At 43.3% G+C, this 27,233-nt stretch overlaps 1 protein-coding gene across 2 annotated transcripts in view; it reads left to right on the top strand.

The window, feature by feature from the left end:
* The window catches only part of LOC139059462 (calcitonin gene-related peptide type 1 receptor-like), a 148,863-nt gene that overhangs the window by 63,320 nt on the left and 58,310 nt on the right, over positions 1–27,233 (top strand). For both annotated transcript variants that reach the window (XM_070537899.1, XM_070537893.1), the window contains exon 2: positions 22,701–22,756. In XM_070537899.1, the coding sequence (XP_070394000.1) occupies positions 22,724–22,756 (33 nt within the window). In that variant the 5' untranslated portion in view covers positions 22,701–22,723. The remainder of the gene's footprint in view (positions 1–22,700; positions 22,757–27,233) is intronic.

The following is a 27,233-nucleotide window of genomic DNA, read 5'->3' on the forward strand; positions in this document are numbered from 1 at the left end:
ACGTAAACTAAACAATCATGTCAATGGAATAATACGAAAGAAACAAAGAAACGATTAGCACACAATAAATGCCTTTACATGGGATCCCCCTCAAGCGACAGCAGATTACGCAAACGTCCTGTACCGTTCAATGGGCGTGTGTGGAGTGCACCTTCCGGTCTCGAAGTACGGGAGTGCCTTGATCGTATTTCAAGCAATGTTGGGCAGTGTTAGGCGTCGGCGGTGCCCTGTGTTTGTATAATTCATACATTTGCTCTAACGTAGCTGTCAAAGTGGTTTTCAGAATAGTAATGCATCCCGTACGAGTCGATGTGATTGCGAACGCGTTAACTGTAAAATGCGTAAAAATATTTCCAGCGACACGCGGTAAAAGGGCGATTGCGTGTACTTATCTTTAAGGTTTTCCCTGATGCTTTTGTGGGATACAGTCGCACTTTGTTATCGATAGCTGACATTTATTTAGGGTTAGCGCCCCTCATAGTGTGTCGGGAAAGTGGGAGAGAGGAACGAGAGGAATGTTGGAAGGCGGCTCCGTGGCCATTGCATGCACAGGTATTAAGCAGCATAGAAGCGATTATAGGCTGCCTATATGTACGGTTTCTTGCGCCGACACAAGAGGGTGGTGAACAGTACCGTCGCCATTTGTTTTCTGCGTGTGTTTTTTATGTATTACGTGAAGCCCGACCTTTCAGCACATTTGAACCGTTTTCGCGAAAATTATTTAGCCTTCGTTTGCCGATCACGAATCAACACACACACACACAAAATAGATACCGCGCGCACATACAGAGTACAAACGTGAAAGCAGCCCACGTACGCGTGACCACCCTTGAGCAAAAGGATAGTTTAAGCGCCGCCTGTTGCTGCTATTGCAATTAACAGGCCAGCAGCAGCCGCAGAAATCACTCAAAGGTGCTGATTCTTGTTCCACTTGTGAGACCGTACCACCGTCGGAACAATAAACGAAGGAAGGGCTATGAACTGGTACGTTTCCTCAAAGCGGGAAGCAGCGATAGCTTGGTCTTGTATATAGCCATCAGTATACGTTCGTCCGTATAGCGTGAACGGAGCAGTCAGGAACGCGTATGCAGCGTGCAAAGAAGGCGGCTGGCGCGAGAGGCATTCTTGGTTTCACTGGCAGTGCACTTACATCAGGCGCTGCGGGGCATAATTGAATATTGACACATTTCGTTTTCTAATCTTTCCCGACTGTCGCACGATGTCGCAATATGCGCGAATCCAGTGACGCGTACGGCTGCAGAAAGCATCGCTGCATTTACACTACCCTCGTCGGTTACCGAGCAGCTGTGTCCGCTGTTAAAGGTTAGTTTGGTTACAGTGTTACACTTGCACAAGCTTCTCAGCTTAGTTCTCTCTAACCAGTCATTTTTCTAGCAGCGGTTTACATCCTATAGACATGCATTCTCTGTTTTCTTTTTTGATTTTTGAAGATTTAGTCCGGCAATTCAAATTACTACACGCGTCCTCTAACAACAAGGTACCACTACAGAGGAATTGTCCGACTTGTATCCTCTTCAACTAAATCGCACATTTTCTCTGTTGTCAATATTTACTGCGTGAGCTAAAGTGTGCAGGTCACTTTGTCGCGCAGTGTTCGTATACTGCGCATATATATATATATATACACAATTGCACGTTGATGTGCCCATTCCCAGGGTTCAAACGTGGTGCGATACACAACGTCCCGTTCAGTTTCCACCGACCATCGTATTCTTTGGTAATATATATATATATATATATATTATATATATATATATATATATATATATATATATATATATATATATATATATATATATATATATATATATATATATATATATATATATATTCGCATTGCTGCTGCTGCCGCGAGAGTACTGCATTCACTGGCTCGCTCTTTTGCTTCATCATGTTTACTGTCAAGCGCCCACACTAGCTTGTCAGTTCCGACAGGCAGGACAGAAAAAAATCAGTCGCATTCGCTCCGCAGCGTTATCTGCTTTTAACGCACTTTGCCGCTGTACAGTTTCTTTTTTACTTCTGCACGCACAAGGGTGCATGTACACATGAGCACTCACACGTCTACCAAGCTGTGGTCCGCCGCAAAAGTGAGGCGAATCCTAGGTTTGACGTAAGTCAGCGCTTCTTCCGTTCCCTTCCTGACAGCATTTTGTCTCTTTCTGTGCAAGCGAGAGAGTATTGTACGTTGTGAACAGGCAGGCTTCACGCTTTACCAACAGTAAAACATGCTTGTTACGCGTCATTAGGTTAGTTTAGGCGATAAACTCATACGCATACCGGCGACAAAGCTGTTCATCACACGTTCATCTCATCGCATTGTTGTTCATCGCATGTTTTTTTTCTTTAACTGTTTTCCGACCCACTGCGGTAGCTGAATGGCTTTGGAGTTCGAGGTTGCGGGTTCGGTACCGACCGCGGCGGCCGCATTTCAATTGAAATGATAACTGAAAGCTTCTCGACAATCCTTGCAAATTGCTAAGTCTTTCGGCACCCAGTTAAGGCCCATTGGTTTTAGCTTGATTTAGCTAGCTAAAAGCGCTTTTAGCTAAAAGTGATTATAACACCTTAGCTAGCTTCATCGAATAGTGGTCTGTAATTTATTTATTTATTTATTTATTTATTTACATTTCCTAGAAGGTCTCAATCGGACACATAACACCGGGGGAATTACACAGGCTTATTTTCTAATGGGTGGCCTTTCCATAGCATCAAAGAATCCCAACGGTCTCTCACCATCGCCACATTGGGAGATGGCTAGTTGGGCATAAGTCAGTGGGCCAAGCATATACGTAAGCATCTGTCGAATGTTTTTCAGGCTTTCGCCTTAATGTATCAGCTCGTAACCTGACGCATAATTATTTTTTTTTTCCTGATTCAGCTCCTATTTGTAATGTTCACAAATTGGTATCGCCATGCTGTGATCTTTTTTTCAGAGTTACCTTTTCTCATCATCTTCGCACTTCTTTTTGCAAAAAAGTTGTTTGATCACTAAATGAATTAGCGCCGTTAAACGAGTTCCTTGGATTAGCAGTAAGAAACGGCAGGTGTTTAAGATTCATGACGTGACCACTTATTTATTGATCCGCTTGTTCTTTAAAAAACGCCTCGTCTAGACGGCAGCCTGTGAATCTCGTAACTCGAAATGAAGCATATCGTTTGCCTGACTTTTCTTTTTCTTTTCGTTCTAGCCAACACAGATTCTCGTCGATGTTTTCCTCTTGTGAACATAACACCTACCAGCAGGCGCGATCGGGTAGGTAAAATTAAGTAAAAACAATCTATCCCCTCCATTTGTACATTTGCCGCAGAAGCGTTTCGTTCGTTCTCGACGCAGGAATTTCAATTTGGATGCACCCGGATGCCCTTGGTGGCCGTCGGACGTCTAGTGGAGAAAAGTACGCGCTCTCCCTCCAACGGCCGTCCCCTTGCTACAGCGTGGCGCCAGTGCGATTCCAGCGCGCCGATCACGTAGCCGCTTTCCCCCGCTTGTCCCCAGCCTTATCCAACGCGTAGGCTCAGCTGTTTTCAATAGGCCTCGGCGAGTAGTCGCGCTGGTTCTCCGAGGTTGCCCTGCGGGGAATGCGGAGCTGCGGTGTTGGATACAAATGAGGGCGCGCACTGCACAGCGCCATATATTTAACCGATGGGCGGCAATGCCGCGTATTGCACGCCGCACGCGACACCTGTCGCCTGCGGGCGAACTGTCCGCGGTTGATTTCTTCATTTGGTAGCGAATTCTCGACTACGATTTTGAACGCGAAGTCCTGGTTCTCACCGAGTACCGGTAGCAGACCTACAGCGGAAGACTTGGCCAGCGAATGCAGCATGTCGCGGCAAGAAATCGTAATGGTTGGATCTGATGAAGTAAAGCCAGTGAGCCTCATCTTCCTCGCTGTACTAAAGAGTGGAAAGAGCCAATCTAGATAGGAATCGGTGAAGAAGCAACGAACAGCCAAGATTAACATGCCGCAAACAACTACTCGAGCTTTCAAATAAGTTGAAGCAGTTAAACTAGTATCTGCGATGGCCACCAGTTAAGAGTTTACAAGTATTCGTTCCATTTCTGGCGCATTAGGCATGCCTTCCGTTGCTTGTTACAATGCAAATATTTACAAAGTAACATTTAACACTCTGTGGGCAACAATTTTCATTTCCGCGCTCACGAAATTCTGTGCGTATTGTTGCCACTCCTACTGTCGTAGAGTAAAACTGGTAACAAGAGACTAATTAAATCGAATGTAACTGAAGAAGAAAGCATAGAGACTCGAAAATAACTTGAAAGAACGCTATTTTCTGTCGTTCTTTAGTTCTCAGAGTCACCTGCGCAATACGTTATCTATTTCTGGGTACAAGTTCAAAGCAAGTAAGATATTATGAAAGCGATAAAAAAACAAAGAAAGAAAGTTAATCCCGTCTTGAATGCGTTGCTCGTTCTCCAGTGCTTTCTTCATTCTTTATTTATTTAATGTGAAGGAAGTAGGCAGTCTCATTGCAGCTGCATTGGCTGACACTGGCCCACCATTGCGATGTAGTGCTGCCCAAGCTAGAACTGCAAATGCATTGTGGACTATGTCTACAGGGTAACGAAACAACATCGTGGGGACTGAACGGGATGTCGACTATTATTCGGTTGCCCTCCTCCTCAAGTGTGAGAAGTATATTGCGATACGAAATCGCAGGCTGGGAGTGAGAATCAGGCTCTTGATTGAAGTGGTATAAAAAAAGAAAACAAATATAGAACAGCCCACCCGATGTGTAACGGACTCGCGCCACCGTGAAACTCCCATGCAGACCTTGGTCCCATCCTGCTGTGTGTACGCATTTGGTACGTAAAGGCGTTTTTCATTACACGTTGACATATGGCGTAATACTAAGAGCGTATTTACTTCTGTAAGGCTTGCACCACCTCCTTGGAATGCGGGAATTCTGAAAAAAAAAGGAAAGTTTCGCGCGCTGGTTAACTCCCACAAGCCGCTGCAATGCGGAACTAGTCCACATCCGAAAAATATCTCGGAGACTGTGAGCCTATTGACAGTGAGCCGCCAGTAGTTGCATTTATTTGCGTAGTTGCCTTTATTTGAGCCCAGTTCTAGGGTTCAGTGCGCAGGCATGAGCCTGGCTTGGGTAAACGCCGGCACCGGGTAATGCGGACCTTACACGAATGAATACAAGTATTGTCATTTGACAAACTGCATGTGCTAATCTAAATTCAGAGCCCAGCTAGGTAAACGCCGGCACCGGGTAAAGTGCGGACCTTACACGAGTGAATACAAGTATTGTCATTTGACAAACTGTATGTGCTAATCTAAATTAAGAGCCTGTCAGAGCCCAGCTTTTCACTGCATTGTTTCGGTTTTTTTGGCCGTCGAAATATTTGTACGGTTTAGGTTTAGGCATAACGATAGAGTGTTGGAATGGGGGAACATGAGGACTTGCAGAGCCCGAATCGAATGCAGAATATATTCTTTTATGCTGGTATTAGAAAAAGAAAAAGGAACAAGTGGTACGGACCCATCTTAAAGTCATTTATTTATTTTCATGAATATAAAAGATGATATTGGTTTGCCTCTAGTAGATACTTACTATGGGATCAAAAATGAACGGTCACATTTTTCCTGGATTAGGTATGTACAACCATCGTGAAGCCAGCGGTGAAGCATATCCAAGAACCGTTCTTCGCTGTAAGATAACTGTATAATCGCGCTGAATTGGGCCACAATCAAAAATGCCGAAAACCAGGTTATCAAATTTTTTCTTAAAATATTAACACTACGAAACTTGTTTTTCTTTTTTGACTGAGTAAATTTTATTGGATGCAATGCGTACCCATTTTAAGTTTAATACTTCTGCAGCCTAGCTGAAAGACATCCCCGAAATATAGTTGTTGGCTCAATGTCGCTTTATTTTATCCCATGCGTTCTCTGACAGCACTTGTTTTTCAAAAAAGTATGGGGGCTTATGATTTCATTATGAAGCACGCCGCAGTGGGGGGGGGGGGGGCTGCTGAATAATTTGGACCACCTGTGGTTCTTTAACGTGCACCTATGCACCCGGGTGTTTTCGCCCCTATCGAAATGCAGCCGCCGTGGCGGGGATTCGGTCCCGCAACCTCGTACTTAGCAGTCGAACACCGTAACCGCTAAGCAACCGCAGTGGGTAAGCAAGTCTGAAGCGACTTGTTTCACGGTGATACATTCCCGTAGCATCATAAAGAAAAAAAAACATTCCTGTAGCCTGGTGCACGCTCAACGGAGCTTATCACAGTCTTTCTGCGTTCGTTGGTGAAATGCAGTATCAGCTGCTGGCCCCAAGCAATTTTTTTTTCGTTTTGTTTGTACCGTGTGTCTACAGATAGTAATTGTTGTGGTAAAGACCGCTCTGACTGCACGTTGGCATGTTGCCACTGTACCGCGCTCAAAGTATACCATATACCACGTTGTTTTATTCCTCCGCTTTTTTTTTACGTCTTTCGCTCGTGCCTTTGCTAGTTCGTTTCTTCTTTCTTTTTCTACATTCCTCAGTCCTTGCAGTTTATTTTCTTTATCGAAATTAGGAACCCTTCTGTGGGTTTTTTTCCTGGCGCAACTCGTAAATTATTAACCAAAACAAGATGACAAGGCCAGCCGCGTGTTTTCTCTGCTTCACTCACACGCACACGCGCTTTTTTCGACAACTTCGCACGCACAGCGTGCGAAGTCGTCGCTGCGCCACATCAGATGCAGTCAGTGCTGCACAGCTTGCAGCTAGCTTAATGTCCGGGCTTCTCGTTCTCTCTCGTTCACACACCCAAAGGTAAATCCATCCGCGTCGTCGTTGTCATCAGAAACAGCCCTCCAAAGCCGAACTTGAGGGTGTAAGAATCTTCCAGCTTACTCAAGTAAGCCGTGCGAACGTTGCGGTGATGGAATGCACAGTCAAACGTGTATTTAGCCCGGCGATCGTGGCTGGCACTTTCTCCGCATGAGCGTCTCTTGCAGTGTCAAGTTATCTATGTCCCGCGTTGGACACCCTTACATTGTGATGGCGATTCCTTATTGTATCACCACCTTGAAGTTATCCTAGCGGTGGAAAAGAAGCGAAAGAATGTAAAGAAACAGCCGGGCTGGAAACAGCGCCGCTCGCAATGAACTTTATGCGGAGAACACAGGTACACGGTTTAGGGAAGGTCTTAGAGGGAGCGACGTTCTTTGCTGTCCAGTGAATAGCTACCCTGGATTTGATGTCGCCCACACTATATTGATGGGCGACTTCAATGCCGAGGTAGGCAAGAAGCAGGCTGGAGACAAGTCAGTGGGGGAATATGGCATAGGATCTAGGAATAGCAGGGGAGAGTTCTTAGGAGAGTTTGCAGAACGGAATAATTTGCGGACAATGAATACCTTCTTCTGCAAGTGGGATAACCGTAAGTGGACGTGGAGGTGCCCGAATGGCGAGACTAGAAATGAAATAGGCTTCATACTCTGCGCTAACCCTGGCATCATACAAGATGTGGACGTGCTCGGCAAGGTACACAGCAGTGACCATAGGATGGTAAGATCTCGAGTTAGCGTAGACTTGAGGAGAGAACGGAAGAAACTGGTACATAAGAAGCCGATCAATGAGTTCGCGGTAAGAGGGAAATAGCGGAATTCTGGATCAAGCTACAGAACAGATATACGGCTTTAACTCAGGAAGAGGACCTTAGTGTTGAAGCAATGAACGACAATCTTATGCGCATCATTAAGGATTGTGCAATAGAAGTCGCTGGTAACTTCGCTAGACAGGATACCGGTAAGTTATCGCAGAAGACGAAAGATCTGATTAAGAAACGCCAATGTATGAAAACATCTAACCCTACAGCTAGAACAGAACTGGCAGAACTTTCCAAGTTAATCAACAAGCGCAAGATAGCTGACATAAGGAAGTAAAATATGGATAGAATTGAACATGCTCTCAGGAACGGAGGAAGCCTAAAAACAGTGGAGAAGAAACTAGGAATTGGCAAGAATCAGATGTATGCTTTAAAAGACAAAGCCGGCGATCTCATTACTAATATGGATAAGATAGTTCAAGTGGCTGAGGAGTTCTATAGAGATTTATACAGTACCAGGGTCACCTACGAACATAATGGAAGAAGGTATAGTCTAGAGTAAATTGACATACCACAAGTAATGCCGGAAGAAGTGAAGAAAGCCTTGGGAGTTATGCAAAGGGAGAAAGCAGCTGGGGAGGATCAGGTTACAGTAGATTCGTTGACGGATGATGGGCAGATTGATCTGGAAAAACTAGCCACCCTATATACGCAATGCCTCATGACATCGAGCGTACCGGACTTTTGGGAAAACTCCAACATAATCTTAATTCATAAGTAAGGAGAAGCCAAAGACTTGAAAAATTATAGACCGATCAGCTTACAGTGCGTTGTCTACAAAGTATTTACTAAGGTAATCGCAAATAGAATCAGGAACACCTTATACTTCTGTCAACCAAAGGACCTGGCAGGATATCGTAAAGGCTACTCAACAATAGACCATATTCACACTATCAATCAGGTGATAGAGAAATGTGCGGAATATAACCAACCCTCATATATAGCTTTCGTTGATTGCGCGAAAGCGTTTGATTCAGTCGAAACCTCAGCAGTCATGGAGGCATTACGGAATCAGGGTGTAGACGAGCCGTATGTAAAAATACTGAAAGATATCTACAGCGGCTCCACAGCCACCGTAGTCCTCCATGAAAAAAGATCCCAAGTAAGTAAGTAAGTATTCAAGGAAGTAAGTAAGTAAGGAAGGAAGTAAGTATTAAATATCGGAGGATTTTTCGAAAAACGTGCGCGAAACAAGAAAGAAACTTTGGCTGAGCTCAGCACAAGAACGAGCAGAAGGCGCGAAAGCTAAGCTGGTCTTTGACAAGCTAATCGTAAACGGCACACTGTACGGGTGGAATGAGGAGAAGGGAGGGCGTTTCAATATAGCAAAAAATAAGACGTGACCTATAATATTAGATAGGCGGAACATCACCATCCTTAATGTTAACTGCCGCAGCATCATGAATAAGATCGAGTCCCTTGAAGCGCTGTTGGTCTGCCACGATCCTGATTTAGTTGTGCTCACAGAAACGTGGCTGAACGAAGACGTTTTTGACAGTGAGTTCGCTCCAAGAAACTACAACGTTTTTCGAAAAGATCGTGATCGAAGAGGAGGAGGCGTAGCGGTTCTTTTCAAATCTTCATTACATGTTATAGCAATGCCTGACGTAACAGGCGTGGAAAGCCTATTTTGCAAACTTTACATAAATAAAGTCTGCTACCTTTTAGGAGCAGTTTACAGGCCTCCGAATTCACCTGCCACAATATTTGAACAGCTTAACCAGTATATTCATCGCCACGTAAAGCCTGAAGACAAACTGATTCTGGCAGGTGATTTTAACCTTCCCAATCTGCTCTGGAACACCTTTTCGATAACCAGTGCCAAAAGTGTCGAGAATGAAATGTTAAACATTGTGTTCAACTTTGACCTCTTGCAAGTTGTAAATGAGGCAACCAGAATTCAGAACGGCTCTGAGTCAGTCCTTGATCTGTTCCTTATAAGTGGGAATATTAAAGACAAAGTGATCTGCAGCGTTACCTCTGGCATTTAAGATCACAAAGCAGTAGTCTTGACGTTAGAGGGCGTCGCATTGGAGCAGCGAGGCAATGTCAAGTTGTTTCCTAATTTTTCTAAAGCAGAAGACGAGTCTATTCTTGATACTCTCAGTTTTAATTATGACTCTTTCAGAAACAGCACTTGTTCGGTAAATCATTTGTGGCTTTTCTTCAAGGGGGTAATTCACGAATGCATTCAGCGTTTCGTGCCAAGGATAGCTAAAAAACATAACTTTCGAAATACATGGATAAGTCGAGTAACGCTGCAGCTGCAGCGAAAATTGAAACGCCCAAAGAAGAGGGCGAGAACGACAAACAGGTCTGACTTGAAACTAATGGTCGAACAGATATCGGAGGAGGTGAAGAACAAGATTGCGCATGATAAGAAAAACTATTTCGATATAACACTGCCATGCATTATCAAAAGGTCACCTGAAAAATTTTGGAGATTGGTGAGCCCGAAGTCTCGCTCTAACGACGGACGTGTAGTTTATGGTGGCTGCGTGCAGGATGATGCAGGGGCTTCGATGACATTCAATAAAAATTTCAGAGACATATTTACGCAAGATGACGGCCGTCTTCCACCTTTTGAAGTGTCCGTACCTCCTATTCCTGATGTTGTAATAAGTGAACATGGCATTTTTAACCTGCTGTTGAACCTTGAGGTAAAACAATCTCCTGGACCAGACAATATTCCAAATGCTTTTTTGAAACGTTATGCTGAGTGGTGTGCAAAATACTTACATGTTCTGTACACTAGGTCTTTAAACGAAGCTGCAGTACCTGATGATTGGCGGGATGCCAGAATCGTGCCTTTGCACAAATCTGGTGACAAAACACTCATTCAGAATTACCGTCTAATTTCACTAACCTCGACAGCCTGTAAAATATTAGAGCATATTATTCACAAACATATAACTGCTTTTATTAAAGAACATAAGCTACTTACCTGCATGCAGCACGTCTTTAGGCGAGGATTTTCAACTAATACTCAACTTGCAGAAATCATTCATGACTTTGCAGCAGCCATAAACGAGGATAAACAAACAGACGTAATTTTCATGGATTTCCGTAAGGCGTTTGATAAAGTCTCGCATAACAAATTGTTGCATAAGCTAAGCTACATTCTGCAAAATAACAGACTACTCGCCTGGATAAAGAGTTATTTGACTAACCGACGTCAGTTTGTAACACTAAATTCAGCCAGTTCAGACAAGGTGCCCGTTGATTCCGGCATCCCCCAAGGATCAGTTCTTGGTCCGCTTCTGTTTTTACTTTACATAAATGACATTGTGGATCAGATTTCTGTGGGTATTAGGTTGTACGCTGATGACTGTGTTTTGTACGAAAAAATTTCCTCTGTTGACGATCAAATTAGACTGAATGATGCCTTTAAAAGCATAGTAACATGGTGCAATGATTGGCAAATGGAAATTAACTTCGATAAAACTGTCTTTATGAGAATATCGTTAAAAAACATGCCTTTATTGTACAACTACAATGCCGAAAACATCATGCTTTCTGAGGTAACCGCATATAAATACCTTGGCCTCTGGATTATTAACACTCTCTCGTGGAACAAACATGTTGACATTGTCACGGCAAACTGCCTTCGAAAACTATTTTTCCTAAGACGCTCTCTAAAATTCGCTACGCGTCCTGTGCGGTTTCTTTCCTACAATGCCATCATTCGACCAATGTTGGAATACGCACTTGTCATATGGGATCCCTTTACTAAAAGAAACATTACTAAACTAGAAAAAGTTCAAAAAAGGGCAGTACGATTCATATACAATTCGTATGGTCGCACTTCAGTTACGGAGCTTCTCAGGAGAAGTGGATTGCCACCTGTAACACAAAGGAACCAAACATGCCGTTTAAAGTTTTTATTTCAGCTCATAAACGGGCACTACAACATTGATACATCACGCTTTATCACTTTCTCTACTGGTTATGCTACACGTCATCGACACTCACAGACAATAACACCGTTAATTACTAAAAAGAATTGCTTCAAATTTTCCTTTTTCCCCAGAACTATTGTTGAATGTAATAATCTTACTGATGACGTTGTAACTCAATGCTCATTGCCATTATTTGAATCGCACCTATGTTTATGTAGCGAGTGATTTACTGCGTTATTCAGTAACTGCTTGCATTTGTACATCGCGAGTGACCTATGTTATGTATCGCTGTACATTTACTTGGATGTTTTTCACTTTGTATGCACCCTGCTAAGGTCCTGGTAACAGGACCGCAGTATCAATAAATAAACAATAACTAAATAAATAAAGAAGGGCGTCAGGCAGGGAGATACGATCTCTCCAACGCTATTCACAGCCTGTTTACAGGATGTATTCAGAGACCAGGATTGGGAAGAATTGGGGATAAGAGTTAATGGAGAATACCTTAGTAACTTGCGATTCACTGATGATATTGCCTTGCTTAGTAACTCATGGGACCAACTGCAATTCATGCTCACGGACCGGGACAGGCAAAGCAGAAGGGTGGGCTCAAAATTAATCTGCAGTAAGCTAAACTAATGTTTAACAGTCTCGGAAGAGAATAGCAGTTTACGATAGGTAGCGAGGCACTGCAAGTGGTAAGGCAATACGTCTAGTTAGGGCAAGTAGTGATCGCGGATCCGGTTCACGAGACTGAAATAATCAGGTGGATAAGACTGGGCTGGCACGTGTTTGGCAGGCATTCTCAGATCATGAGCAGCAGGTTGCCATTATCCCTCAAGAGAAAAGTGTATAACAGCTGTGTGTTACCAATACTCACCTACGGGGCAGAAACCTGGAGGTTTACTAAAGGTATTCTACTTAAATTGAGGACGACGCAACGAGCTATAGAATGAAGATTGATGGTTGTAACGTTAAAGGGGGGGGGGTAAGAAAAGATCAGATTGGGTGAGGGAACAAACGGGAGTTAATGACATCCTAGTTGGTATCCAGAACAAGAAATGGGCATGGGCAGGGCATGTAATGAGGAGGGAAGATAAGCGGTGGTCATAAAGGGTTACGGACAGGATTCCAGGAGAATGGAAACGTAGCAGGGAGCGGCAGAAAGTTAGGTGGACGGATGAGATCAAGAAGCTTGCAGGGACAACATGGCCACAATTAGCACATGACCGGGGCAGTTGTAGAAGTATAGGAGAGGCCTTTGCCCTGCAGTAGGCGTAACTACGAGACGTTCATTTGAGGGATCGCCAGTCGTTTGTGCGCAGGCGCGAGTAAGAGCGGGCGCGAGAGAAAAAAATCTGGGGACTTTTGCTACATGAATATATGACACTGCCTAGGCACTACGGAGGAGGTTTCTTAGCGCGTGTTGTATGCGTTTGTTTCTAGACATGCCGGCATTGTGGAGTCCGCTCGAGTTTGTTTACGCTTCACCGCTGGCTGTTCGCGCGGTGAGGCTGTGGGCACACGGACGCCCCGCCCCATTTGGCGATCGCTGTGTCTGAAGGGGCAAGGTTCTGACTGGTGTTGTATGAATCGCGGGTCGCTTTCTTCGTCGCGACGATAGATTGGATTTTTTACAAGCACTGCTCCAGGAGGGCACATGTAACCGGCAAACGAAGGGCTCAGGAGAGCAGCTGAGGTTATAATAAAGAAGGTGGCGCAGCATCTCGTGGGTACCCATGCGGTAGCGGGGGGATCAAAGGTCGAAGCGGGGCGGCCCGTGGCTTGGGTCCGTGGTAGCCGAAGCCTGCCAGGGGGTGTTCGCGTAAGAAATTGGCTGTGGCCGATAGCGGATAGCCGATCTTGTAGACCCTTGGCACGCGCAGGCCTTGGTGAGCCCCAACCTACGGACCAGTCCGGGTTCTGACTTCTGTTTCCGCGTTGCCGCGTTTGTGTCCTGGAGGCGTCGCCAATAATGCGAAATAATGACACGTTGTTGCAATAAGTAATAAAGACGATTGAATAAATATAATTACGTACAGCCGCCAACATCGCTAAGTTAAGCACTATCGCGCGCCCCGCGACTTCTGAAACACCAGTCAGAACTTTGCCTCTGAAGGTACGTCGCACAGACTTTCTCGCGCCTGCGGCGCTGGTGCTGGGTCAGTCATCGTCACCGGCGGCCTTTCAGCCACTTGCGTTAAACCGCGGTTGCTAAGGCGCTCTGCCTTCTAGACATTCACTATATGCGGCCCGGACTCTACTACGACCGCTACTGCTCCCACGGAAACGTCTGTGATGTTATTTACAAGGTACATCCCCGTAAGGTGCGAGAAAGCTACGACCCGCCACGACTAAGGTCCCAGCCACGACTGACTTAGCCCGCTGCTTCAACTACTTTACCGCGCCGGCCGCCAGCGTCCGAGCGCAATGCCGGCACGCCTACAGGGACAAACACCTAGAAAACGCGCTATGAAACCTCCTCCGTAGTACCTAGACAGAGTCATATAATAAAGGAGCAAAAGCCCCCAGATTTTGCCTCTCCCTCCCGCTCTTACTTGCGCCTGCGCATAAACGACGGGCGATCCCTCAAATGAACGTCTCGTGGCGTAGCCAGGATGCTGCTGCTGCTGCGGATGATGATGATGATGATGATGATGATGCTGCTGCTGATGATGAATAGCCTTATCCTCAATAGTCTAGCTCTATTTGCTTCGGTTCTCACGCTCCACTGCACAGTACGCTGATTGTTTTCACTCCAGCTGTTGTGCGGTGGAAAGCAGTGCGTTCGCGGCCACTAGCTCGTCACTGCAGTGTAGTGCTGTCCATGGCAGAACAATCAGTGCAATGCTGATTATCACTACAGGCCCATGGGCAGAAAGTGGTGTCACTCGCCAATAACTTTATGAGAGGGGACAGTAACATGGTTCAAGGAAGGTTTCGTAAGCGGTAACCAGTTTTTCTATTCAGTCTGTTCTTTACATGCTTTCAAGTCTTTACGCCGCTAGAAGTGTGAACCAAATAGCCGAGCAATAAGCAATGATATCTGCATGAGAGCATAGGTCTTCATTGGCTGCATTTTCTCTCCCTTTGGTACCTTTTGTGTTACGTCACAGCCCACCGCTTCTCTACTGTTCGACACTACATCGCCATCCCGATCAGTTTGTTTTCTAGCTAATATCAACTAGAAAATGGAATGCTTACTAATGCAAACAAGCCGTAATGAATCATCACGACGAATTTCCTTGAAATCTCACCACTGCGACAAGCTCGAAATGATTATCAAATCACGGTTCAGCAAAAGGTGTGATTATGATGATTACGGGGAGACAGAAGCAGTTTAGTGAACGCCTGATGAGTTTGTGTCGCCTTGGCGTTATTGGGTAAATAATGGAACCCCCCCTCCCTCCCCTCCTCCCAAAAAAGAAAAAAAAACTGGAGAAAGTGAGACAACATACACACACCAACAGGCAGTGGGAAAGAGAATGAACGGAGAAACAAACTCGTCGTAGTGCACCAATATGGTGTTATTGCTATTTTCACGAACCTCCGCCAAGCAAGTTATCACTTTTTCTTATTATTTTTTCTTTGCGCTTGAAATATCAGAATTCATTATCACATTTTGAGCCAGCACATGTCGCTACATATATAGTTGTATCTGCACAAATCAATAAGATAAATTTATAAGCTGATATGTACGGTGAGTCCGGTAAGGTGCAGACGGCAACGCGCCGTAACAAATGGTGACAGCCGGGTTGTGCATCAGCGCGTTTAATTTGTAATAATTAGGATATGAGCAATTACATGATGTCTGATCGACAACATAGTTTGCAATGGTTATGAAACAATCGTATGTTGCTGCCTCCTTCGTCAAAAGAACGCGCTTGAATTGAGTTTGTGCAATATTAAAAAAAAATATTTTGTGTGAGCTCAGCTGCTGCGTGCACCATAGGACAGAGACTTAATCGATTTTAAAGTATCTTCTAGTTCATTCTGGCAGACCGCTAATAAACAGTAACTTCAGCCTAAGACAAATATAAACTCTGGCTCATATATTCTTGTCAGTTCTTCAGAGTTGTGCATGTGGGAGGTATTGTTTAATTTCTACAATAAAAGCAAGGTAAGCGATAGTGATAAAAGCGAAAGTAATGTGCAGTGTTGCATAGTGCAATACGGGAGATGGAAGAGTGTTTCCCGACGTAGAGACCTGATGAGCAAGTCCACTACGTGCAATTGTAAATGCGCTACATAAACATAACTGCCATAACTTCCGCGCACAAACTTTGCCGCTCCTGTTCTTTGTCCGTATTCGCCGCGCTTTCGTTTGTATTTCGAGTATGGAACGAGCGTCCTGCTTCTTCGCCGTTTGCTCTTAAATTTCGCGCGTAGAAAGCCAGGCAGCAAGGGTGACTTCATTCGATTCTTGAGCGGGCAACGTAAACTCAAGAAGCCCACCTTTGAGCTCGCGCTCCTAACGCCAGGTCATTTATTTCACGTTTGACGCTTCTCGCGAGAACTCGGAGAACAAAGCGAAACAGAACGCCTTTAATGTGGCTCTCAAATACGGAAAGACGAAACTCTTGCACGCGAGTCCACTTTACTTTGTTCATTTGCGCCGACTTTTTTTTTAAATGCACGTGAAGCGTGCTACGAAAACACATCAGCACTAGGAAAATTAAGGAAGACACAGAACATTAGAAATGGTAATGTTTACGACTAGTATGGCAAAAATTGAAAAGGACGTGTGTAGGGTGCGTTCTGTAACGCAAAGGTGGGCTCGGCCGCGAAACTAACGTGTGCCCCAGCTAACGTTAGCCAAGTGGTTCAACCGCAAATATATATATATATATATATATATATATATATATATATATATATATATATATATATATATATATATATATATATATATATATATATATATATATATATATATATATATATATATATATATATATATATATATACAGTTCAAATATAATTGTAGAACCTATTGTGTTTGGCCGGCACAGGTGCGATGATCGAACAACGTCGGTCTTTGGATAGTATCATGCACCGTGTTCTTGAAAACTTATTTTTTTCGTCGAACGGCTTGTCTAACGTTACCTGGGACACCTTGTATAAAACACATACTGCAACGTTATCCCATGATCTTTAAGGAAAATATCTTGGCTACGTAAACTGCAAATCTGGTAACGAAATAAAAATGGCTACATTCTCCTTGTTGTATTACAATAGATCTGTACCTTCTGCGGAAAGTTCAAGATACCTAAATGTAAAAAAACAAAGACATACATTAAGAGAGCCTAAATAAATACCGCAGCTCTCGCAGCTTAGACGTTCACGTTTCCTGAATTGCTTTATAAAGTCAACAGTGTTGTTAACGTACCAGTAAGGCGAAACAATACCTCCTGGTCAAAATTATCCCGGAGCCCTCAATTACAGCTTCCCTCATAACCAATCGCGCAGGTAATGGATATTAAATTCCATAATTTAATTAAGGTGCTTCAGCAAAGAGGTATTTCGATCATGTTTTTTACTGCGCGCTCCTAAATACCTGAATGTGCGCATTTTTCCTTTCAGCCTTATTGAAATGCGACCGCATCCAGCCGAAGAGAACAGTTTACTGAAAATTTCCAGGGACGAAAGCAACGCCAGCCCCGTGTAGTCGCATTAGGTGGCTCTCACGCAGCTACATACATTTATTTCAACAACGCCAAGACCGAGCTCGCTCTCCGCAGCCCAGTGATCGTGGAACCGAAACGATGTTTAAGGAAGAGGTGCCTGAACATGCGCGAGGCTTTGCGGTAGCGTCGGACATTCCTTATTTTATTTGTCCTTCACTGTGTATTTGGCTCCATTTTTTTTAACTCTGCAGAAGAAGAAAAAAGGAAAGCGCGTCGAAGCCATTCTGGCCGGCAATCCTCGAAGTCTTAACGATAGCGCACCGGTATTTTTTTTCTTTATAGGAAAGTGCATAATTGGTGCATTCTGTCATTAGCTAAATTTATGGAGTAAGAACGAAATGCGAGACGAAGGCGAGAAGTGCAGAACGAGCGATGGTGGCAAAAAAAATTAGAAGTGAGAAAATAGACAGCTGTCCGTGCTAGGGAGAACAATCGAGGCATCCTTCTCCTGAGGGTTCAATATTTACTCGAAATTAATATCACGCCAATTAGCCGCAGAAACACTCTCACGTGTGATCTAGTGAGTGCCATTTAGCCGTACAAATAAGCCTCGTTATTACGTTACCACTAGTTGCGTGCCTACTCAACAAGTTCCTTTTATTATCTTTCTCTCTCTCTCTCTCTCTCTCTTTGGTAACGCGCTGCTGGGCTGTTGTCAAAACATTGTCACATTGATTCCTCAAACAAGGGAAATTTGGGGAACACGGGCCCTCACACTTCACTGGAAGCAGAAATTTTGACAGCAGGTTGTATAGAGAACAGGAACATTCACCGCTACTTTTCTTGTATGCGAAGAGACAGGAAGAACGTGCGCTACTATACTAAGGCCGAAGGACAAACTTTGGTGCAAGCCAGCAAGTATAACACGCTTTCAAAACAATGAAAAGCGAGAATACAAAGCCATTTGCACTGCTTGACCGTCGAAGGCGTTTTGCAAATGTGCCAACCGAGCTATGCTTTCGCAAGTTGAAAACGCACTCCAGAAGCCCGTGTATGTTACGGTTCAAGGCACAAACTGAAAACGTTCTGCACAATATTATGCAAGTGAATAATTGGCCTGCGTGCATGACAAATGTGTTTTAGGTCGCAGATACAGAGTAAAGGTGAAACATATAGAACTCTGATGGTTGGTAAAAATTATGGCGCACATATTTACTTTTTTCACGCATACGATCTTGGGCTTATGCGATCAAACAAGTGCCGGCAAGAAAGTAAGACCAAAACTAGCTTTCGCTCCGCGAACTAGGACCCCCAGCCTGTTTCGACATTCTCAATACTGAGGCGCCTCCCGCATTGAACTGACTGAAGACGGTGTAATGAAGATGAACGGTTTCGCAGCGTATAAACGAAGATGTACGCACATCTTCGTAAATTTTTCATCCTCTAAACGCGATTCTTGCGCTTGCTGACTGCAGTCCGACATTTGAGCGCGTTCCTTGCTATTTATTTCCTGAACAAGAGGTTTCCCAAACCGTTGCGTCAAGTGTCTTCGATCTAACGTATTCGCATATAGTGCTCCTCAGTGGATAGAGACTGCAAGGCGTCATAAAGTGAACATCTGTTCATTGTTTTTGGCTTTCTTGTTGCGCCTTCAGTGAACCCAGACATATTCCACAGATGGTAAACGATTAAAAACAAACAAACAACACTGGCAAAAAATTCGGCCGCCGAGGGCTCAGCTTAGTTGGAATCTAATGTTTCAGCCATCTTCTCGAACAATCAACTTCCCATACCAGCTTCGGTTTTGCTTTTGCCGTTCACTTTCGAAACTGTGACACGTCCCTTGGGCAAGCTGGTGAATGTTCTCCTAAAGCTACTCGAGAAGGCTTTAGTGAAAGTCTCTAGAGACTAAGGCCTCAATATTCACTTGTACTAAGCAATCGACAGTAACCACAAAGAATGCAAATTGCTATGGTCTTGCTATTTTATTAGAATATTCAGGATTCTCAAATTTTTCCTTCATGCTATTACTAACTAGAGACTGTTTATTGGTGACAAATCTTTGAATAGCATGAAGCCCACATGTAATCCATATTCAGTGAAAACATGTTTACTTTTTGTATAGTAAGGCTATTTGTGTATTCAAATACAAATACCTACATGAGCGTGCATCGGTTGCCTTTGCACGGGGCTAACAAAATTGTGCGCAAGTAATAATAAACCGTAACAAGGACTTCAAAATGAACAAAAAATAATATAAGAGCTAAAATAATAAATATGTGGTAAACTACAATTGCAAGTCGTAGTAGAGAGAAACGCGAAAAAGAAAGTTTATTTGGAGAAATTCCGGAAGAGCGAAAACATCCGAAGTTCTTGCCACACTATTAGTAGCGGTGAAGCCAGCTCCCTGAACATTATCACTAGAAAAAAAAAAAGCAGGAGAGCAAGCGTGCCGTTTGACTTGGACAGGGGTACAACGTTTTGTCTGGCCCTGTAGACAGGAATACAACGTGCAGCAATGCACAGACAAGAGAACAAAAATGTTACATATAGCTAAACCGGGCCAGTAAGCTTTGTCGCAAATGGCAACTTCCGGTCGCTAATGTAAACCCTAAAAAAAAAAAAGAGAAACATGGGCGCGAAAGCTGCAGCCAGCTTATTTTCGTTTAGCCTGTGTTTTACGACAGCGACAGGCGAGGAAAAAAAGACGGAAAGTATTACCTCACAGGCACACACGGGAATCGTAAATCGGTCGTTGACTTTTACGACTCCCAGAGGAGCCATTGGTTGACGTGGCCCGCTTGGCGAAGCCACCTCGGTGGGGACCAAGTTCGAGCTTGTCTGCTTCATACTGCATGCGGCGAAAAGGCGGAATGCGTTCTCGGTAACGTGACAGCAATTCAGTGAGCGAAGAAAATAAGCCATTATATTGATCTTACTTTTTCTATCTAGAGCTTTACTTGAACGTATGTTTCTGCAAAGGCGAAGCCATGCTAAACCACCAGGCGGCCTCGATCACGTACGATAGCCCGCAACGAAAGGATATAGCAAGAATCCCTCCATTATGCCTCTATAGGGACACTCCTCTTGGGTGAGAGTTGGCAGTGCGTGTGTTTTTCATTCTTTCATTTTGATTCCCGCGTAATAATATGAAAAACATCTCCCACATAACTAGCCTTTTTTATTTTATTCAAAGGCCGTTAGATGGCATGGTTTGCCCCAGTTTGAGAAACGAGTCGTTCATGTAATAGCAGACTACGAGTTAAAATAACGGTCTTGTTTTTGTGGTATTCATAGACTTCTATTAATTTTTTTATTTGTTACTAAGACATTGCCTTAAAGCATGACGATGACGATGATGGAGACAAAATCGCGTACCCGAGACCTCCCGTAGCGGCAGAGCGAAGTTGAAGAGGTGAACCAATATCTATTTTCATACGAAATAATGAGAATTTGAGTAAAAATAAAAAAAAAATAATGGCACAAGTGCTACTCGGTGGAGTTTATTTCCCAACTTCCCGGTACTAGCCGTGGTAGAAAAGTCATTTTGGGTTCTGCTGCTAAGCTAAGGATCACACGTACCTTCTCAGGTGGATGTCTTCACATGGGAAGGAAGTACCAAAGGTCTTACTAATCTGGAATCACGATGTCCAGACAAATTTCATCATGTGCCACTTGTTTCAGCTGCGAGTATAATATCAGCTGATCACCAGTTCAGCCACTTTAACCATATAAAAGCCGTGTATCCTCTGGAGGCACAGGCCACCTCTCACCAACGCTCATTTTGTGTGTGTGTGTGTGTGTGTGTGTGTGTGTGAAAACAACAAGGGACTGGAACAGTCTGTCTGCGAACGCCACGTGCCATTCCAAGTCACATCACTTCAAGGCTGTTCTCAAGTCACTGCTCTGTTAAAGACTCCCCATCTCTCAAGTATTGCCCCATCTCTGGGGCCTTTAATGTATAATCAGTAAACAAAAAAAGAAAACTGCCCCAGCGTATGGCGCACTGATTTAATAAATATAAACAGCAGGCAATCCAAAGTAAGCTAGCGATCACCTTACTTCTTATTCACTACTCCACCCTCGCAGCCAGCTTAAGTATGTCCTTGGCACGTAGAACTCCATCTTTAAGTTCGAATTCCTTTACTAGCTTGTAGTGTCCGTATGTGCACAACATTCTGTTACAGTTATCACCAGCATTTCAACATTCAGTGAAGCAAGCGATGTGTCCTAGCAGTATTGTTGGCAGGATATCGCCTTTCACCAGGAGGCCCTCTTGACAAACTTCTCTCAACGCGTTCGAGCAGGTTCAAGAGCACCTTTAATGAATACAGTTATAGGGATGCATGATTGTTTTGTCTGTTTCATCATGTGCAGGACTCAATTTTCCCAATTTCCCTGTGTTAATAACCCGCCTGAATTTTTCATATGGCAGCAAATTGGACTGTTGTTTCCTTAGCTGTCTAAATGTGCCTCAGTTCCGCACACAATTCATATATTCCAATGTGAAGATCAAGAACAAACCCACTGCCTCGTCATAGCCTAGTTTCTATATATCAGTGTGTACGGATTAAATCATTCCCCCGTGTTTTCACACTTTTACACGCTATCCTTACGCTTAACCCCGTTCTATGATACATAAAATGTTCGCTTATTATGGCTCAAAGGAATGTCATAAATGCATGAGTTAATAATAATCGGTACATACAAAAATTAGAGCTGGTAAAATAAAAATATTTCCTCGCAAGTACATGCACTTGAGATAGATTCGTAGCACTACTAAATGCGCGAATGAATGGGGGCCAAGGAAGAGCTATATAGCGCGGTTACAAGTACGAGAAAGTATAACAATACAGTAGCAGTCGTAGGTACTTATAGCATGTCTATCGACGGCAAACTCACATTTTCTCCCTCGACCACCTGTATTTTTTGAGGCGATCGGCCGTTGTGCTTTCCCGTAGTCTCCCTAAGCTCTACACGTTTATAAAATCGAATTTTACAACTTGACGTTGAAGTTGTTCGAACGTATCTACAGCTGTATACATTCGCGTATGTATTAATTCGATGTCTTACATAATAATTGTTCCGCAGTGAGAAAGGGGAAAACAAGCAAATCACCCACGAAGGAGTAGAGTGCCGTGCATAGCACCGACAGACCTTTGGAGAGCATTCATGAACGTTTTAAATGGCATGAAGTCACGAGACACCGTTCCCCGTCCTCTTCATTCTTCTGTTGAGGAAGGTATTGTAATATTAACAAATGCATCACATTTAAAAAGCATCCCAACACGAGAATCCTTGATGTAGAACCGTCAAAGTGGTACCAAAATATCGATACACTTACACGCAACCAGCGGTATATAGCACAGCGGTTCCTACAACACAAGTGTTAAGCTTCTAGAAGTGAAATTTGAATTTGTTTAAACGAAGCTTCTCTTTATTTACTGCTCAGCATGAATACTGCCTGTAATTGAGCGCACTGCTCATGCATGTAACCTTTCTTGTTCGTTATGTTTGCAGATCCTGGAAAGCAGTCAAGCGTTATGACCGCTTCCTGCCGCTTATACTTCACGTTGGTAAGCCGAATTTTCTTTTCTTCTTCTGTTATACACCTGTACCTCTAAAGGCCTTCCTTGTACGCAGTGCCTTATTGATAGAATTATCAGAGAATAATGTTTGGCGCTAACCGGGCAGCATGCAGTAGTTTGGGTTAAAATGACACCATCAGCAGGTTGTACTAAGAGTGTCTATTCAAAAACATGTTCACTCGTTTTGGGACGTATTTCGTCCCCAAACGATGATCGTCATTTCTGTTTCATGCATTTGCTAAGTACTCTGAGCTCGCTACTCTCCTGTAAAGAATGCTATGTCGCTTTAATGACGTGCATGCCGATCGTGACCTCTAGCTACCGGGCGCGCGACTTATACGGAAAGGAGTGTCCGGTAAGATAGACGATGAATATTTTTCGGGCCATAGCGTGAGCCCGAGAGGGTTCAAACTTACTTGCAGTGTACCATGCATTGAAATTGCGTCGGGAGCGGAGTTCGTATGTTTTACAAAACACAGCTCCTGCTGCAGCTGCCGCTGAACTACATGCCAAGTGTGCCGTTCTCAATAGTAAACGATCATTATGTCAACACAAGCACAAGTACCCAGCTGCCACGGTTTCTAGAAGTATGACAGCCGATATTTCGGCTTGATGTACCGAGGCGTAAGAAAAGGAAATTATCATAAGCATGCCACCATGACATTAATCAAACAACGCATGACAGTATGAAGAAAACAAGATACTGGGTGTCCAACCTGCGACTTATACTAGACGTGTGTAGCACTTCCTCCATAAGGAATGCTTGCTCCCAGGCCATGTGTTCGCTTGGTGCTAGAGTGAACGAGAGCCACAAAGTAGCAGCGTAGAAGAAACGAATGATGAAGCGCACTCTACTCGCGGTTCGCAGTGCCTTCGCCTTCTTTACTCATGGTAAATAATGCAGCAGTACAGCACCGGCCCTCACTGCATGGCGCGTAAGGCGACTGACTCCTACAGAAGTCGTAAATGAACAGCGATGTGCAGAGGATGAGATGTACGGGGAGCTCAGAAAGCAAAAAAAAAAGGAAGAAAGATAATCCAAGATATGTATCCCGTTTCTCACATTCCCTCTTTGCTCCGCCACGATTTCTTCTTTTTTTTTCGTTATCTGTGAGGCTTCCTGTTTTGTTACACATCGCTTTATTTCACCTATGATCTGTTTGCTTTGTATTTGCGTTTGCTTCTTTTGTTTTCCTACTGCTACCCGGTTAGTGGAAGGACTCCCATTGGGTTTTGTGTCATATATTAAAACACCGTCGCTAATCATCATCGTCATCATCATCATCATCATCAGCAGCAGCAGCAGCAGCAGTGCTGTTTGTGATGTGTAGAAGCTGAAAATTTTGCTGTTTTGCCTAAATTTTAGATAGCTCAACCATGTTCGTTAGACGGTTGTGCTCACTAGAGAAATATAGTTTGTTTTCTTGAAATTTGTAAAAGCAACTAAATGCTCGGAAAACTAGCCTGACAGTTCATGAAACAATACAAATGGCTCATTAGGAGCCTTACAGCGAACTGAAATTGAGTAAGTGGGCCTAATGACGCATGCAGTCTGCCACAGAGGGCTTGTTGTAGCGCAGTTTACATACATGCCTTACATTACATACAGCCAAAGGGTACTACTCTACACTAGGTAATTAGAAGGGTATTCCATGCAATATACAAGCGGTAGACAAAATACGCATACATACATCCAATCTGACTGTACTGAATATTTATTTATCACAACACCTTCATCGTACGCCGATATCGACCCACGCACCGACAGGCAGGAAATGTAATAAGGCGGTTGATAATATTTTGGTGCGTTATAAAGGAAATAGTAAAGAAGCATTTGATGTTTGATACTGCGAAGAGTTTAGGAAAATGTATAGAAACTCATACTTCTGTGCCAGAGAAAGACGCGAATGCTATGTAGTGGCCGTGTTCTTGCAAAACGTACGGCAGGCGGTTGTTGTTGCGTCCCAAATTATTGTCGCCACAATGACAGACAGAATCGTAGTTCTTAAACAGACCAATATACTTAAGCCGCGAAGGCTCTGGATACGCTAGTTTTCAGTGTTAACCTGAACATATTTCTTTCTTGCTAAATCGCCGGACCCCCCCCCCCCCTAAATGTACAGTAACTATGTTTCGTCGTTAATCCTCCGACCCCTGCAACAGAATTCGCGTTGTTCAGCGCGGGCTTATCTCAGAGGCGGGTGTACCAATTCCTGGATGTGGTCATGTGCACGTGAGCTGTATGATTACTTCACTAATATCTTCGTATATTAAATTAGGCTGTAAAATTCATACTTAAACTGACGTATAAGTTAGATTTAGTATCAAATGAAAAATTAAAAGAAAAACTACAATATTTCCCTCACACGTACGTACTACCACTCCTGGTGCGACAACGACAACAACAACAACAACAACAACAATAATAGTAATAGTAGTAGTAGTAGTAATAATAATAATAATAATAATAATAATAATAATAATAATATTAATAATAATAATAATAATAATAATAATAATAATAATAATAATAATAATAATAATAATAATAATAATAATAATAATAATAATAACTGAGCGCTCCAGTCGTAACTGAAGCAGGCGTGTTCGCACTATTATTAAATTTAGACGATAAAAAGTGCAACGGTTCTGACGGAATCCCGAACTGTTTCCTGAAACGTTATGCCGAGCCTGTAAGCAAATACTTATGCCTTATTTACAACAAATCAATCTCCGAACAATGTATCCCAGCAGAATCGAAAATTGCTAATAGTGCCCGTCTACGAATCGGGCAATATTTCTTGTCAGTCAAACTATAGGCCTATTTCTCTCACATGTACATGCTTTAAAATCTTGGAACATATTATCTTAAAATCCGTTACACAGTTCATTGAGGCAAGCAATGTCCTCCATCCATGCCAACATGGCTTCAGGACTGGTCTGTCTACCGTTACCCAACTCGTTGAGATATTACACGATTTCGACAAAGCAATTAACGACCAGAAACAAATAGATGTAATCTACCTAGACTTCTCAAAGGCCTTTGATTGTGTCTGCCATGCTAAACTACACCTAAAGCTTAAACATATACTAGGAGATGGGCCAATTTTTCGTTGAATTAGCAATTACTTATCTGACCGCCGCCAGTTTATTCAGTTAGGCTCCCACGCTTCTGAAATTTTACCAGTACTTTCTGGTGTACCCCAGGGTTCCGTTTTGGCCCCTATCCTGTTTGTTTTGTTCATAGATGACATAACTAATCAGATTGAATCCAAAATTAGGTTATTTGCAGATGATTGCGTCCTGTATAGAGAAGTACTAAACCGGCAAGATCAAATTAGTCTTAACAAGGATTTTTCTTTGATAGTACAATGGTGTGAAGACTGGCAAATGGCCATCAAATTCGATAAAACAGTTTCAATGTCAGTAACAAAAAAGAAATCCAAGCTTACTTTTTCATACCGCTGTGATAATACTACACTTAACACTGTCCCTCAGTAGAACTACTTGGGCGTTATCATTTAATCAGACTTAGGATGGTCGGCTCATGCAGAGCACGTAGCAAGCAAAGCGATGCGAAAGCTTATGTTCTTAAAACGGGCCCTGCGATACTCTACGAAGGAGGCCAAGCTCTTGGCCTATGTTATAATCATACGTCCTATCTTAGAATATGCGAACGTGGCGTGGTTTCCCTTTGCCCAAAATCAAATCACCACTCTTGAGGCTGTCCAGCGAAAAGCCGCGTGGTTTATCTGTAACCGATTTCGGCGCACCGACTCGCCTACTCAGATGCTATACGAAATCGGCCTTCACACACTAAGCAGTCGTGCGATGCTGTACCGACTCAAATTTTTGTATCCCATCTTGCATAATACGGTACATGTGGATTCTAACACCTATATTTCCTATAACACATCCAGAAAAACCCGTCACAAGCATCACCTAACACACCAGGAGTATTCTTGCACTAACAATACATTCAGCTTTTCGTTCTTCCCGCGAGCAGTTCGCGATTGGAATGCTTTAGCCCAGACTTTAGTCGCACAGCCCACTGTTGACAAATTTGTTGATATCGTTGGCGCAACAGTACTGTCAATCACTACTAAATGATGTTATCAACATTGTCTTTATCATTGTATTAATTGCCAAATGTTTTTGGAAATGTGTGATGTGAAATGATGTATGATGCTATCAATTGTATAACCATATACTTATCCTTCTTCCTTTTTGTCTCTTTGCAAAACATCATATGTAATTGAAATAAGCTCTTTGTGCGTTATGTTTTTGCCATACTTATTGCTGTTAACATAGGTCCATGAAACTCTACTCTTGCCAAGTGCCCTTTTGTATTCTTATGTAAATGCCTGTACTACTATGTCTACAGACCCTTCTAACCCACTCCTGTAAAAATCCGTGATGGGATTGACAGTATCACAAAATAAAAAAAAATAGAAAACTAATAATA

This window comes from Dermacentor albipictus, chromosome 1, assembly GCF_038994185.2.
Source record: "Dermacentor albipictus isolate Rhodes 1998 colony chromosome 1, USDA_Dalb.pri_finalv2, whole genome shotgun sequence".
Lineage (NCBI taxonomy): Eukaryota > Metazoa > Arthropoda > Arachnida > Ixodida > Ixodidae > Dermacentor > Dermacentor albipictus.